Here is a 15,955-nt window from a genome sequence, read left to right on the forward strand (position 1 = left end):
TACCCAGAAGGTGTTGCTGGGGGACTCCTCCTCGACCCCACAGCCTTTGTCCTGAGGGGTTCCACAGGGCTCAATATTGTCCCCCATGTTGCTTAACATCTACATGAAGCCGCTGGGTGAGATCATCCAGAGTTTTGGAGTTCGATGCCATCTGTACGCAGATGATGTCCAACTCTTATCACTCATTTCCACCAGATGCTAAGGAGGTTGTCCAAGTCCTGGCCACTGTGACATTCTGGATGAGGGCAAGCAAACTGAAACTGAATCCAGACAAGACAGAGGTCCTCCTGGTCAGTCGCAAGGCCAAACAGGGTACAGGGTCACAACTTGTGCTGGATGGGGTCACACTCCCCTTGAAGACACAGGTTCGCAGCTTGGGGGTCCTCCTGGACTCATCACTGAGCTTGGAATCTCAGGTTGCAGGGGAGCTTTCACACCATTAAAACTTGTGCGCCAGCTGCACCCGTACCATATTAATTAAAATTACATAGTCACAAAAACAAATCTCCATGCTCCCCCTTGTCAGGACTCACATCGTAACCCTAGACCTGACTTGGCCACGGTGGTCCACGCTCTTGTTACATCTAGGATAGACTACTGCAACACAGTCTACATGGCGTTGCCTTTGAAGACTGCTCAGAAGCTTCAAATAGTCCAACAAGAGGCAGCCAGGTTAATAACTGGGGCGACATACAGGGAGCATACAACCCCCATATTACGCCAGCTCCACTGGTTGCTAGTTTGCTACCGGGCACAATTCAAAGTGCTGGCTTTGGCCTATAAAGCCCTAAACGTTTCCGGTCCAGCTTATCTAACTGAACGCATCTCTCCCTATAATCCATCACGGAGATTAAGATCCTCCGGGGAGGCCCTGCTTTCCGTCCCACCATTGTCACAGGAACGACTGGTGGGGACGAGAGACAGGGCCTTCTTGGTGATTGCTCCCCGGCTGTGGAACTCCCTTCCTGGTGAGATTGGCCCCCTCCCTCCTGACCTTTAAAAGGATGGGCTGCTGTACGTTTTTTCGGGCTATATGGCCATGTTCTAAAGGCATTTTCTCCTGACATTTCGCCTGCATCTATGGCAAGCATCCTCAGAGGTAGTGAGGTCTGTTGGAACTCGGAAAAAGGGTTTATATATCTGTGGAATGACCAGGGTGGGACAAAGGACTCTTGTCTTCTGGAGCTAAGTGTGAATGTTTGATTGCCTGGCAGAGCCTGGAGCAATCATAGAATCAAAGAGTTGGAAGAGACCTCATGGGCCATCCAGTCCAACCCCATTCTGCCAAGAAGCAGGAATATTGCATTCAAATCACCCCTGACAGATGGCCATCCAGCCTCTGTTTAAAAGCTTCCAAAGAAGGAGCCTCCACCACACTCCGGGGCAGAGAGTTCCACTGCTGAACGGCTCTCACAGTCAGGAAGTTCTTCCTCATGTTCAGATGGAATCTCCTCTCTTGTAGTTTGAAGCCATTGTTTCCTTGCGTCCTAGTCTCCAAGGAAGCAGAAAACAAGCTTGCTCCCTCCTCCCTGTGGCTTCCTCTCACATATTTATACATGGCTATCATATCCCCTCTCAGCCTTCTCTTCTTCAGGCTAAACATGCCCAGCTCGTTAAACCGCTCCTCATAGGGCTTGTTCTCCAGACCTTTTATCATTTTAGTCGCCCTCTTCCTCTGGACACATTCCAGCTTGTCAATATCTCTCTTGAATTGTGGTGCCCAGAACTGGACACAATATTCCAGGTGTGGTCTAACCAAAACAGAATAGAGGGGTAGCATTACTTCCCTAGATCTAGACACTATGCTCCTCTTGATGCAGGCCAAAATCCCATTGGCTTTTTTTGCCGCCGCATCACATCGTTGGCTCATGTTTAACTTGTTGTCCACGAGGACTCCCAGATCTTTTTCACACGTACTGCTCTCGAGCCAGGCATTGTCTTTTGTTGAGAGGTGATTAGATGTCCTTGATTGTTTCCTCTCTGTTGTTGTGCTGTTGCAATTTTAGAGTTTTTTAATACTGGTAGCCAGATTTTGTTCATTTTCATGGTTTCCTCCTTTCTGTTGAAATTTAGAAGGATGGTCAAAACTTGGCTGTGGGACCAATAAAGCAGCAATAGGAAAGATGACCAGGCCGATTAGATTTGACACGGATGACTAGGACAGTTTTAAATGGTGTATTTTAATATTTTGATAATTTTTTTAATGTTGATGTATGTGAATTTGTGTCCCGGTATTGAATGTTTGCCATGTATATGCTGTGTTCCGCCCTGAGTCCCTGTCAGGGTGAGAAGGGCGGAATATAAATGTTTTAAATAAATAAATAAATAAATGCCAGGTAATATCCAAATCTTGACACCCACTCCTCAGTTGGAAGGCTTCTGCCATGTTCCAGCTGAAGGGTTTTGCTATGGTCCTCTTCTGAGGCTGAGAGAATGTGACTTGGGTAAGGTCACCCAGTTCCTTTCCATCGCCTTTTTTTTTCCCAAGATGGCGCAGGAACAGCACCTTCCTGTGTCCGCTCCCAAGGGAGACTAAAACCCTCTCCTCTGACCTCCCTATCAGACCCTTCTCCACCAGATTAAGTCCCACCCAAGGGACTTGTGGAGACCCAGGGAGGCCTTGATAAGCGAGGCAGCGGTGGTGGATTCATCGCTCACGCTTGAGGCTCAGGCGTCGGTGGTGTCCGGGAGGGCTTTTGCACAACTGAGACTTGTGCGCCAGCTGCGCCCGTACCTCGCTAAGGCTGATCTGCCTTAGTCACCTCTAGACTGAATTACTCAATGCGCTCTATGTGGGGCTGCCCTTGAAAATGGCTCGGAAATTCCAATTGGTCCAACGGGCAGCAGCCAGGATATTAACCGGGACTCATTACAGAGAGAGGTCAACCCTCCTGTTTAAGGAGCTCCACTGGCTGCCGTTTATTTTCCAAGCCCAATTTAAGGTGCAGGTGCTCACCTGCAAAGCCCTGAACGGTTTGGGACCACCCTACCTGCGTGACCGTATCGCTGTCTACGAACCCACACGCTCACTCCGGTCATCTGGAGAGGCCCTACTCGTGATCCCGCCCGCGTTGCAAGCGCGTTTGGTGGGGATGCAAGACAGGGCCTTCTCGGTGGTGGCCCCCCGACTCTGGAACGCCCTCCCGAAAGATCTCAGACAAGCCCCTACATTGGCAGTCTTCAGAAAGAATCTGAAAACCTGGCTGTTCCAATGTGCCTTTTCAGATTAGGAATCCCCAGCACCAAATCCTAGAAGCACCTTAGTAGAACCAAGATCGCTGCACACTGCACACTGCACTTATATTGTAATTCTACATTCCTCCCGCCACATCAGCACTTTTAATCCTGTACCCCTACTCCAGCCGGCCCAGTTTTAATAATGTCTTGTTGTATTGTTACTGTTATTGTTTTCCTGCTTAACTGTTTTTATTTTGCTTAGGTATTGTATTGTTGTATTGTGTTTTGGGGCTTCGGCCTGTGTAAGCCGTATCGAATCCCTTGGGAGATGCTAGCGGGGTACAAATAAAGTTATAATAATAATAATAATAAGAAGAAGAAGAAGAAGCGTTTCCAATCCTGATCCAGCATTCTCACTGAGACACCACACTGTCTCCTCCACATAAAGCTGATTGATTTTCTCTTTGGTTTGTTTGTTTTCGGGCACAGGGCATAGACCAGTTCGGTCCCCCGATGATCATTCACTTTCGAGTGCAGTATTACGTGGAAAATGGACGGCTGATCAGGTAAGGCAGAAGGATACCAGACACCATAGGGCATGAAAGAAAGGGACAAGAGGACATGCTTTCCCCGCAAAACCTTATTTTCAACCAAACCTCAGTCGAAAAGACTGCAAGGAAGTAATGCAGTGGACCCTCCATATCCAAAATCCATAGATAATCCATTTCCATTACATAAATCATATTATATTTACAAGGCTAGGTTGTCAATGCTCAAGCCCCATTATATAAAATTGGGGTGTTGTGTGGTTTCCGGACTGTATGGCCAATGTGTTCTAGCAGCATTTTCTCCTGACATTTTGCCTGCATCTATGGCTGGTATCTTCAGACTTTATGGAGCCCTCAGTGGCACAGTGGGTTAAACCCTTGTGCCAGCAGGACAGGTCGCAGGTTCGAATCTGGGGAGAGCATGGATGAGCTCCCTCTGTCAGCTCCAGCTCCTCATGTGGGGACATGAGAGAAGCCTCCCACAAGGATGGTAAAAACATCAAAACATCCTGCCGTCCCCTGGGCAACGTCCTTGCAGACGGCCAATTCTCTCACACCGGAAGCGACTTGCAGTTTCTCAAGTCGCTCCTGACACGGAAAAAAAAATCTTCAGTCTAATTGCAACATTCACACTTGCCTCAAACAGACAAGAGTTCTTTCTCCCACCTTAGACATTATTCCACAGTATATAAACCCTGCTTGCCTAGTTTCCAACAGACCTCACAACCTCTGAGGATGTAACCTTACACAACCTTACACATACAGTCTTTATACCACCATCCACATATCCACAGATCTTACAACCTAGGATTCAACCCCCCATGGTTTGAATGTTTTTTAAAAACATTCAAAAAGCAAACCTTGATTTTACTATTAGGGAGGTTGTCTTACTATGCAATTGTATATATACTACAATTGCTCTACCACCATCAGATCCTGAGGTCTTAGGAACTGCACCCAGTATGCCGATCACCACTGGGACCACCTTGACTGGCTTGAGTTATTATTATTATTATTATTATTATTATTATTATTGACACAAAAGCACAGTATGTCACAGCAAACGAGATCTATATGCTGGATTTCACATTATTATTATTATTATTATTATTATTATTATTATTTTTATTAGAAACACAACAAGATGAGTCCACAGCAGACAAGATCACTCTGCTGATTGTTGCATTGGATCACATGTCGGACACTTCCCAAGTGTCTAGGACTGTGTGATGTATCGGTGAATAATGCGTGCAGAACCCAGTAAGGTGGCCTTCTGCAGTTGGCAAATGGTAAATTTGTCTGCACTAATTGTGTTTAAGTGCAGGCCAAGGTCTTTAGGCACTGCACCCAGTGTGCCAATCACCTCTGGGACCACCTTTGCTGGCTTGTGCCACAGCCTTTGCAGTTCGATTTTTAAATCCTCATTTCGTGTCAGCTTTTCCAGTTGTTTCTCTTCAATCCTGCTGTCACATGGGATTGCAACATTGACAATCCATACTTTGTTTTTTAACACAGTCATGAGGTCAGGAGTGTTGTGTTCCAAAACTCTGTCTGTCTGAATCCGGAAGTCCCAGAGGAGTTTGACGTGCTCATTTTCTGTAACTTTTTCCTGGTTGTGTTTGCACCAGTTAGTTGTTGCAGGTAGATAGTGTTTGTGGCACAAGTTCCAATGAATCATCTGAGCAACGGTGTTGTGCCTCTGCTTGTAGTCTGTCTGCGCGATCTTCTTGCAGCAGCTGAGGATTTATTTATTTATTTAAAAGTTTTATATACCGACCTTCTCACCTCTCTTGAGGGACTCAGACCGATCTCCAACCGTAAAATACATACAATCAGTAAACATCATACTTCATATTGCAATAAAACATTAAAAACATTAAAACAGAAAAACAGCAATTACATTCAATAAATACAATGGTCAGTCATCCCACTAAATTTGATGTTCATCCTCCTCCATCCATATCTCAGGGTGTTGGCTCACTCATCGAATGCCTGTCTCCATAGCCACGTCTTCACCTGCTTCCTGAATGTCAGGATAGAAGGGGCGGTTCTGATCTCCTGTGGGAGAGAGTTCCAGAGTCGAGGGGCCACCACCGAGAAGGCCCTGTCCCTCGTCCCCACCAGACACGCTTGCGAGGCCGGTGGGACCGAGAGCAGGGCCTCTCCAGATGATCTTAATAATCTTGATGGTTCATAGGAGAGAATACGTTCAGAGAGGTAAACAGGGCCGGAGTCGGATGGGATCTATTGTTTCATCTGCTTCCTTGCAGAGTCTACATTTGGGATCTGTCGTCGACTTTTCAATTCTTCTCCTTACACACTGCAGACAACACATAAGTGTGAGCATGGGCAAACCTTGGCCATCCAGGTGTTTTGGACTTCAACTCCCACAGTTCCTAACAGCATACTGGCTATTAGGAATTATAGGAGTCCAAAACACCTGGAGGGCCCAATTTTGCCCATGCCTGCTCTTAAGTGTTGCAACACGCAGTTTGGAAAGCCGTGGCGTAGATGTATCCCCCAGACTTGGGTTTCACTTTTTCGCTTTGGTTAATGCTTTCCGTTCCTTGACAATGTCTTCTCCGTTCTTCTTCCATTCCCCTTTTCTCCCTTCCAGCGACCGAACGGCCCGCTACTATTACTATTGGCACCTGAGGAAGCAGGTCCTACGCTCCCAATGCATGTTGCGGGAAGAGGCGTACTTTCTCCTGGCCGCTTTCGCCTTGCAAGCCGACTTGGGCAACTTCAAGCGGAACAAGCACTTTGGGAAATACTTTGAGCCTGAAGCCTACTTTCCCTCATGGGTAAGCACACTTCCTTTTATATACCTTAATGTTAACTGTTTTTATCATGTTTAAGTATTGTATTTACTATTGTGAACCGCTCTGAGTCGCCCTGAGGGCTGAGAAGAGCGGTATACAATTATAGTAAGATATATATATATATATCTTACTATATACTAGCTGGAATGTGTCCAGAGGAGGGCGACTAAAATGATCAAGGGTCTGGAGAACAAGCCCTATGAGGAACGGCTTAGGGAACTGGGCATGTTTAGCCTGAAGAAGAGAAGGCTGAGAGGAGATATGATAGCCATGTATAAATATGTGAGAGGAAGCCACAGGGAGGAGGGAGCAAGCTTGTTTTCTGCTTCCTTGGAGACTAGGACGCGGAACAATGGCTTCAAACTACAAGAGAGGAGATTCCATCTGAACATTAGGAAGAACTTCCTGACTGTGAGAGCCGTTCAGCAGTGGAACTCTCTGCCCCGGAGTGTGGTGGAGGCTCCTTCTTTGGAGGCTTTTAAGCAGAGGCTGGATGTCCATCTGTCAGGGGTGATTTGAATGCAATATTCCTGCTTCTTGGCAGGGGGTTGGACTGGATGGCCCATGAGGTCTCTTCCAACTCTTTGATTCTATGATTCTATGATTCTATTGTGAACCGCTCTGAGTCGCCCTGAGGGCTGAGAAGAGCGGTATACAATTATAGTAAGATATATATATATATATATATATATATATATATATATATATATATATATGGCATTGCTTGGGCGTTGTTGGGACCACTGCCCACCTGCTTTCTCCCTTCTCCAGCTTTAAGGCTAGGATAGGCAACTGCAAAGTGCTTGGGATCCTCTGCCCACAGAGTGCTTGTTAGGCTCCAAAAATAAGCTGTAGATAAATGCCAGAAGTGGCCAGGAGTTGACTTCGGGTTCTAATTTCGGCGTTTCTGGAGGATTCAGGGGAGTGGTTGGTTTCACTCGCCGCTCGGTCCCTTTCTCGGCGCACTCTGTGTATGTGTGTGTGCCAGAATTACGAGCACATAATGGGAGCAGCTGCTGCTGTGGGCATCTCCGAAATAGCTCCTGGGTTATAAAGAGAGGGTGATGTCACGGGGAAAGCACAACGGCAACATTCATGCGCCTCTCGTTGTTGTTGTGATGTGTGGGGCCGCATGGGTGAGGCAAGGACTAGCACCAGCCACAGGCAGGACATTTGTGCTCAGCTTCTTGTCTCTCTCCATGGAGTATTTTTGATGAGCAACATTCGTATCTTGCCTCTCGTTTACAATGATAGGCTTGTTCGTCTTTCTTCCTATTTTACCATCACAACATTCCTGCAAATTGGGCCTAAGTGGGAATCAGAGAATGACCTAACATTAACCTTCAGCAGAGGAAAAAAGTATTTAGTCAGATACCAAAAAAGTATTTAGTCAGATACCAAAAAAAGTATTTAGTCAGATACCAAAAAAGTATTTAGTCAGATACTAATTGTACAAGTTCTTCCACCTAAAACAATGAGAGAGGCCAATAACTGACATCATAGGTAGACCTCAACTATCAGAAACAACATGAGAAAACACATCCAGAAAATCATATTGTCTGGTTTTTAACAAACTTATTTGCAAATTATGGTGGAAACTGCAAGTCACTTCTGGTGTGAGAGAATTGGCCATCTGCAAGGACGTTGCCCAGGGGACACCCAGATGTTTTACCATTCTGTGGGAGGGTTCGCACATGTCTCCGCATGGGAAGCTGGAACTGACAGTTGGGAGCTCACACCACTCATAGAATCATAGAAAAAGAGTTGGAAGAGGCCTCATGGGCCATCCAGTCCAATCCCCTTCTGCCAAGAAGCAGGAAAATTGCATTCAGAGCACCCCCGACAGATGGCCATACCGCCTCTGTTTAAAAGCCTCAATAGAAGGAGCCTCCACCACACTCTGGTGCAGAGAGTTCCACTGCTGAACAGCTCTCACAGTCAGGAAGTTCTTCCTCATGTTCAGATGGAATCTCCTTTCTTGTAGTTTGAAGCCATTGTTCCCTTGCGTCCTAGTCTCCAGGGAAGCAGAAAACAAGCCTGTTCCCTCCTCCCTATGACTTCCTCTCACGTGTTTATACATGGCTATCATGTCTCCTCTTTGCCTTCTCTTCTTCAGGCTAAACATACCCAGCTCTTTAAGCCACTCCTCATAGGGCTTGTTCTCCAGACCCTTGATCCTTTGAGTTGCCCTCCTCTGGACACATTCCAGCTTATAGTCAACATCTCCCTTCAGTTGTGGTGCCCAGAATTGGACACAATATTTCTTCATTTTATGTGGTCTTCAAAAATGAAAGGCAGAATGCATTTTGTAAAAATGTGTTTAGATTTGTGCTCTGTGTGAAGAAATGAAAATGTGCAAAATTCTGTAAAATAGTTCATTTGCGTATTGTGTTAATGATTCAAAGAATATCAGGCTGAAAGGTCAGTCCCTCACCCAATCTGGACCTCTTTGCAAAAAGTTTGGAAACACCTGACCTAAACCATAGGAAGAGCTTCCCAATAGTCAGAGCTGTCCAGCAGTGGGATATGCTACCTGGGAGTCCAGTGGAGGCTCCTTCTCAAGCAGAAGTTGGATGGCCATCTGTCGAGACGGCTTTGATTGTGTCTGCCTGCCTGGCAAAATGGGGTTGGACTGGATGGCCCTTGGGGCTCCCTTCCAACTCCATGATTCTCCAAGTTCTGATATGTTTCATCACTTGCTGCCTCAACTTGATCCAACTCCCCAGACAACTCTCGGGGCAAACCTGCCAGGTATAAGCGGATTAGGTGCTTACGGCAATGTTGACTCACCCGTTTCCATTTTAAGCCCCGCTTCCCTGGAGTGTTTCGTTTTGCCTCTGTTTGGAGTTTTTCTTTCATGCCAGGCAGACTTCAGATACGGTGCACAACAGCTGGAATGATGCAGTCGTTCAGGAAGAAACCAAAAAATTGGTTCTGAAGCACACTGGCCAAAGGAAAAGCCTTCTTTTCACTGCCTCGGTTCCCTGGGAATGGATTTGAATATTCAGATGTCTTGGCCATGTTTAGGATTTGGATACTGTTGGCACCTGTCTTGTGCCTTAATGGTGGTCTTATAAGATGAGGAAAATAAGATATATTTCATGCATTTCTGCATCTAAGAATTCAGACTAGGATGCAATGGAACAACGGCTTCAAACTACAAGACAGGAGATTCCACCTGAACATTAGGAAGAACTTCCTGACTGTGAGAGCCGTTCAGCAGTGGAACTCTCTGCCTCGGAGTGTGGTTGAGGCTCCCTCTTTGGAAGCTTTCAAACAGAGGCTGGATGGCCATCTGTCAGGGGTGCTTTGAATGCAATATTTCTGCTTCTTGATGGGGTTGGACTGGATGGCCCGTTAGGTCTCTTTCAACTAGGATTCTATGATTTTATGATGGATCCAAAGATGACTGTGGAGACCTATTCTGGATCCACATGTTCTTTCAGAGTTAGGACATCGGTTTCCAGGTGGAAGGCAGTGCCAACAAGGGTTGGCTTGAGGTGCCTTCTTCCTCTTGTCCTGTTTCCGCCCTCCATTCTGCCTCTTCAAATTCCACAGCACTGTTGGTCACAGCTGACCTCCAGTTAGACTTTGGAGGGCCAGGGCTTCCCAGTTCTCTCTCAGTATCTTTGTCACAGCTTTTAGCCAATCTTTCAATCTTTTTTCCTGCCCACCAATCTTCCGTTTTCCATTCTTGAGTTGGGAGTGGAGTAACTGCTTTGAGAGACAGTGATCTTTGGGCATTCGGACAATGTGGCCTTCAGTCCAGCTGGCACAACCTGGGGATCACAATTAGACACAGTGAAGACGCTGGTTGCTTCTGGAGTTTCATCTATGCTGATGACCGTGCCATTACTGCTCAAGCAAGGAGCTTTGAGTTGGTAGAACAGAAGCTTTCTGAAGCTCTAGGTGCCCTTACTGCCTACTACAGGGAAAACCAGCTGATCCCTAACCCATCTAAAACACAGACATGTACGTTTCATCTCAAGAACAGAGAAGCATCCCGAGCTCTAAAGATCACCTGGGAAGGAATCCCACTGGAGCATTGCAGCGCACCCAAATACCTCGGAGTCACTCTGGATCGTGCTCTTACCTACAAGAAGCATTGCCTGAACATCAAGCAAAAAGTGGGTGCCAGAAACAATATCATACGAAAGCTGACTGGCACAACCTGGGGATCACAACCAGATACAGTGAAGACATCTGCCCTTGCACTGTGCTACTCCGCTGCTGAGTATGCATGCCCAGTGTGGAACACATCTCACCACACTAAAACAGTGGATGTGGCTCTTAATGAGACATGCCGCATTATCACGGGGTGTCTGTGCCCTACACCACTGGAGAAATTACACTGCTTAGCCGGTATTGCACCACCTGACATCCGCCGGGAAGTAGCAGCCAATAGTGAAAGGACCAAGGCAGAGACATCTCCAGCTCATCCCCAGTTTGGGTATCAGCCAGCACGTCAACGACTTAAATCCAGACATAGTTTTCTAAGATCTACAGAGACACTCGCTGGAACACGCCAGCAAGTGAGAGTCCAAAAGTGGCAGGCTCAAACCCAGCACCTCAATCAATGGCTGATACCAGATGAGAGACTCTCTCCTGGACACACAGAAGACTGGGTGACTTGGAAGGCGCTGAACAGACTGCGCTCTGGCACCACGAGATGCGGAGCCAACCTCAAGAAATGGGGCCACAAAGTGGAATCCATGACATGTGAGTGTGGAGAAGAGCAAACCACTGACCACCTGCAGCAATGCACCCTGAGCCCTGCCACATGATGCACAATGGAGGACCTCCTTGCGGCAACACCAGAGTCACTCCCAAGTGGTCAGATACTGGTCAAAGGACATTTAATCAACTACCAAGCTTGCAAACTCTGTTTTGTCTTTGTTAAAAAATTGTTAAAAATGTAATACAATTGACTGGTTGATACTGACACGATAAATAAATAGTCCAGCGGAGTTGATAGCGGAGGATCATGGCTTCAATTCTGGTGGACTTTGCTTCTTCCAGCACACTGACATTTGTCCGCTTGTCTTTTCAAGAGATTTGAGGGATTTTCTTGGCAGTAACACTGATGGAATAGTTCCAGAAGTTGAGTGTGACGTCTGTAGATGGTCCACGTTTTGCAGGCATATAACAGAGTTGGGAGGACAATCGCTTTATAAACAAGTATTTTGCCTCTCCCTAAAAACATCCTGATTCTCACTTTATGCTTCATTTGGAAGAATGCTGCACTCGCAGAGCTCAGGCGGTGTTGTATTTCAGTGACAGTGTTGAATTTTGTGGAGAGGTGGCTGCCAAGGGAGTGGAAATGGTCAACATTTTCTAACATTACACCATTAAGCTGTATTTCCAGCATTGCAGAGGGATTGCTTGGTGCCTTTTGCTGAAAGAGCATTTGGGTTTTCTCTGTGTTCAATGAGAGGCCAAGCTTTTCGTACGCTTCTCCAAACGTGGTAAATAAGTTGTGTTCCTTATTTACTGTCTTGATTCTGGTGTTTTTTTAAAATACTGGTATTTATTTATTTACGACATGTTTATGCCGCCCATCTCACCCCGAAGGGGACTCAGAGCAGTTTTCAGAGCAGTTTAAAAGTAATATATAAATACAATCTATATAAATAAAATGTAATGTTCATTTGTGGGATTAACAGAACTCAACAACCACTGGACGAATTGACACCAAATTTGGACACAGACACCTAACAACCCAATTTATGTCCTTCACTCAAAATTTTTTGATTTTGTCATTTGGGAGTTGTAGTTCTTGGGATTTATAGTTCACCTACAATCAAAGAACATTCTGAACTCCATCAATGATGGAATTGATGACACACCGGACTCCCATGACCAACGGAAAAGACTAGAAGGGTTTGATGGGTAGTGACCTTGAGTTTGGGAGTTGTAGTTCACCTATATCCAGAGAGCACTGTGGACTCAAACAATGATGGATCTGGACCAAACTTGGCACAAATATTCCATATGCCCAAATATGAACACAGATGGGGTTTGGGGGAAATAGACCTTGACATTTGGGATTTGTAGTTACTAGGACTTATAGTTCAACTACAATCAAAGAGCATTCTGAACCCCACAAACAACAGAATTGGGGCAAATTTCCCACACAGAACCTCCATGACTAACAGAAAATACTTAAGGCCATCCAGTCCAACTCTCTTCACCAGGGCAAGAAAACGTAATCAAAGCCCTCCTGACAAAGAGCCACCCAGCCAGAGATATAGATAGATATATATGATTCACACACACAGATACAGTATCATAGATTTGAAAGGGACCCCTAAAGAAGGACAATTATATGTTCCATATTCCAGAATAGGCAAACCAGACCATCTACACAGCAACACTGACAAAGAAACAACAAGAAATTACATATATTAGAAACCCACATTTTCACATTACTTTATTTTCCAGATCACCAGACTGGACCACAGCAACGCCTGGCAGGGGACGGCTAGTCTATATAAATAAAAATGTAATGTTCGTTTGTGGGATTAACATAACTCAAAAACCACTTAGCAAATCGATACCACATTTGGACACAATACACATACCAGGCCAATGAATGACCATCACTCATAAAAACACTGAAAAACACAGTGGAAGAGACTTAAAAAGCAAAAAAACAAACAAAAACATTACAACGCATGCGTAAAAACCACATATATGCACATAAACACAAATATATACACACAGAGAACACATATAAACGGACTGGGCCACAGCAATGCATGGCAGGGGATGACTAGTATATTATACTATTACCATAGCACAATATTAGTATTATGTATATTACTTATTATACTATACCATTATACTGTAATATTATTAGTAATATTACATGTAATATAGGTCTTTTTAGAAATTTTATTTATCGTGTCATCAGCAACCAGACTTTTTTATTACGTTTTTAACAAAAACAAACATGAACAAACAGACAAAACACAGAATTTGCAAGCTTGGTAAGTTGCTTAAATGTCCTTTGATCCGTATCTGGCCACTTGGAGTGCCTCTGGTGTTGTCGCAAGAGGGTCCTCCGTTGTGCATGTGGCAGGGCTCAGGTTGCATTGCAGCAGGTGGTCAGTGGTTTGCTCTTCTCCACACTCGCATGTTGTGGACTCCACTTTGTGGCCCCATTTCTGAAGGTTGGCTCTGCATCTCGTGGTGCCAGAGCGCAGTCTGTTCAGCGCCTTCCAAGTCGCCCAGTTTTCTGTGTGCCCAGGGAGGAGTCTCTCATTTGGTATCAGCCATTGTTTGAGGTGCTGGGTTTGAGCCTGCCACTTTTGGACTCTCGCTTGCTGAGGTGTTCCAGCGAGTGTCTCTGTAGTTCTTAGAAAACTATTTCTTGATTTAAGTCGTTGACGTGCTGGCTGATTCCCAAACAAGGGATGGGCTGGAAATGTCACTGCCTTGGTCCTTTCATTATTAGCTGCTACTTCCCAGCGGATGTCAGGTGGTGCAATACCGGCTAAACAGTGTAATTTCTCCAGTGGTGTAGGGCACAGACACCCTGTGATAATGTGGCATGTCTCATTAAGAGCCACATCCCCTGTTTTACACTGGGCATGCATACTCATCAGTAGAGTAGCATAGCGCAAGGGCAGATGTCTTCACTGTGTCTGGTTGTGATCCCCAGGCTGTGCCAGTCAGCTTTTGTATGATATTGTTTCTAGCACCCACTTTTTGCTTGATGTTCAGGCAGTGCTTCTTGTAGGTCAGAGCATAGTCCAGAGTGACTCCCAGGTATTTGGGTGTGCTGCAATGCTCCAGTGGGATTCCTTCCCACTCGAAATGAGCACAGACTCCATTATCATCAGTATATTGGAGTTCTATAGCAGATGTTGTTGTGACCTTAGTTTTGGCTGACGGTGCAGCTACGCTGTAGAATTGATGCAGTTTGACACCACTTTATTTGTCCTGGATCAGTGTTATGCAATCCTTGGATCTGTAGTTTGGCAGAGGACAACATCCCTTTGGCAGAGAAGGCTTTATAAAACTACAGCTCCCATTACTCCATAGCATTCAGCTATGTCAAACTTCAAGTCGTGTCAGACGGCATTAATTTTACAGTGCAGATTCACCCTGAATTTTATTTAGTTATAAAGTTTACTCATTCCTCCCATTAATTTCTTTAATGCCCAAAGCCATAAACAGCAGAGCAGAGAATTAAAGCACTGTTATCTTTTATGAACCGTGCAGCATTTAAAACTAAACAGAAATTTAAACTCCGGAACAATAAAATGCCTATTTAGAATTAAGCTCTTCTCCTCCATCTGTCTGGGACTGTTTCTAAATAAAAATTTTCCGGAACCAAAATGTTTGACTTGCAGGGAACATTGCGATTAATTATTAATGGATGTGAAGATTAATACTTTATTAATTATTGCTAGACATAAATCCACACATTTCCTAGTATAGAAACTCGAGCTCTTGTTTCCTAGTAATTTCAAAAACCAAGGGATTTGACTCAATTGACACAAATATATACAGTCATGGTCAAATAAGAGGGGATGTGATAGTCATGTTTAAAGACTGGGTGGCCATCTGTCGGGAGGGCTTGGGTTGTTTCTTCTCTCATGTCAGAATGGGTTCAACTGGATAGCCTGGCCTTTGGCATCTCATCCAGCTCTGTGACTCTATGATTCTATGAACTTCTAAGATGGAAACAAAGGCTGGAAGTCCATCTGTCGGGAGGGCTTAGATTGTGTCTTCCTGCATGGCCCAATGGGGTTGTGGCTGGATGGCCTCTGGAGATTTCGTCTAAGTCTAGGATCCCTTGAACTTTCAGGATATAAACATTCAAGTTGGAATGGAAATTTGAAACAGAGGCTGGATGGCCATTTCTCAGGAGTGCTTGGATTGTATCCTCCTGCTGGCAGAAAGGAGTTTATTTATTTATTTATTTATTTATATACCCTATTTATATATTGCCTTTCTCAGCCTGAAAGCAACTTCTAAATGGTTCTAAATGGTTCTAAAGTACTTACAAAACTAAAGTTCTGGTGGTGAAAATTTCAGAACTCTAACAAAACTCTCAAAATTTCATAATAAATGGCAGTTCCTAATTGGTTCTGTCATTAAAATCACCAATAATGAAATAATAATGAATTTTTGAAAGTTTTGTTAGAGTTCTGAAATTTTCACCACCAGAACTTTAGTTTTGTAAGTACTTTAGAACCATGGATTGCCCAAGCCTACTATCCATCTATATCTATGGCTGGGTGGCTCTTTGTCAGGAGGGCTTTGATTACGTTTTCTTGCCCTGGTGAAGGGAGTTGGACTGGATGGCCTTAACTGTTTTCTGTTGGTAATGATGGTTCTGTGTGGGAAGTTTGCCCCAATTCTGTCGTTTGTGTGGTTCAGAATGCTCTGTGATTGTAG

The 15,955-nt window shown here is 45.0% G+C and overlaps 1 protein-coding gene across 2 annotated transcripts in view; it reads left to right on the forward strand.

Moving 5' to 3' along the window:
- The window catches only part of FRMD6 (FERM domain containing 6), a 119,701-nt gene that overhangs the window by 85,622 nt on the left and 18,124 nt on the right, over nt 1-15,955 (forward strand). For both annotated transcript variants that reach the window (XM_067463108.1, XM_067463107.1), the window contains exons 5-6: nt 3,667-3,743; nt 6,343-6,529. In XM_067463108.1, coding sequence (XP_067319209.1) covers nt 3,667-3,743; nt 6,343-6,529 — 264 coding nt within the window. The remainder of the gene's footprint in view (nt 1-3,666; nt 3,744-6,342; nt 6,530-15,955) is intronic.

The sequence above is a fragment of the Anolis sagrei genome, chromosome 1 (assembly GCF_037176765.1).
Source record: "Anolis sagrei isolate rAnoSag1 chromosome 1, rAnoSag1.mat, whole genome shotgun sequence".
In the NCBI taxonomy this organism is placed as follows: domain Eukaryota; kingdom Metazoa; phylum Chordata; class Lepidosauria; order Squamata; family Dactyloidae; genus Anolis; species Anolis sagrei.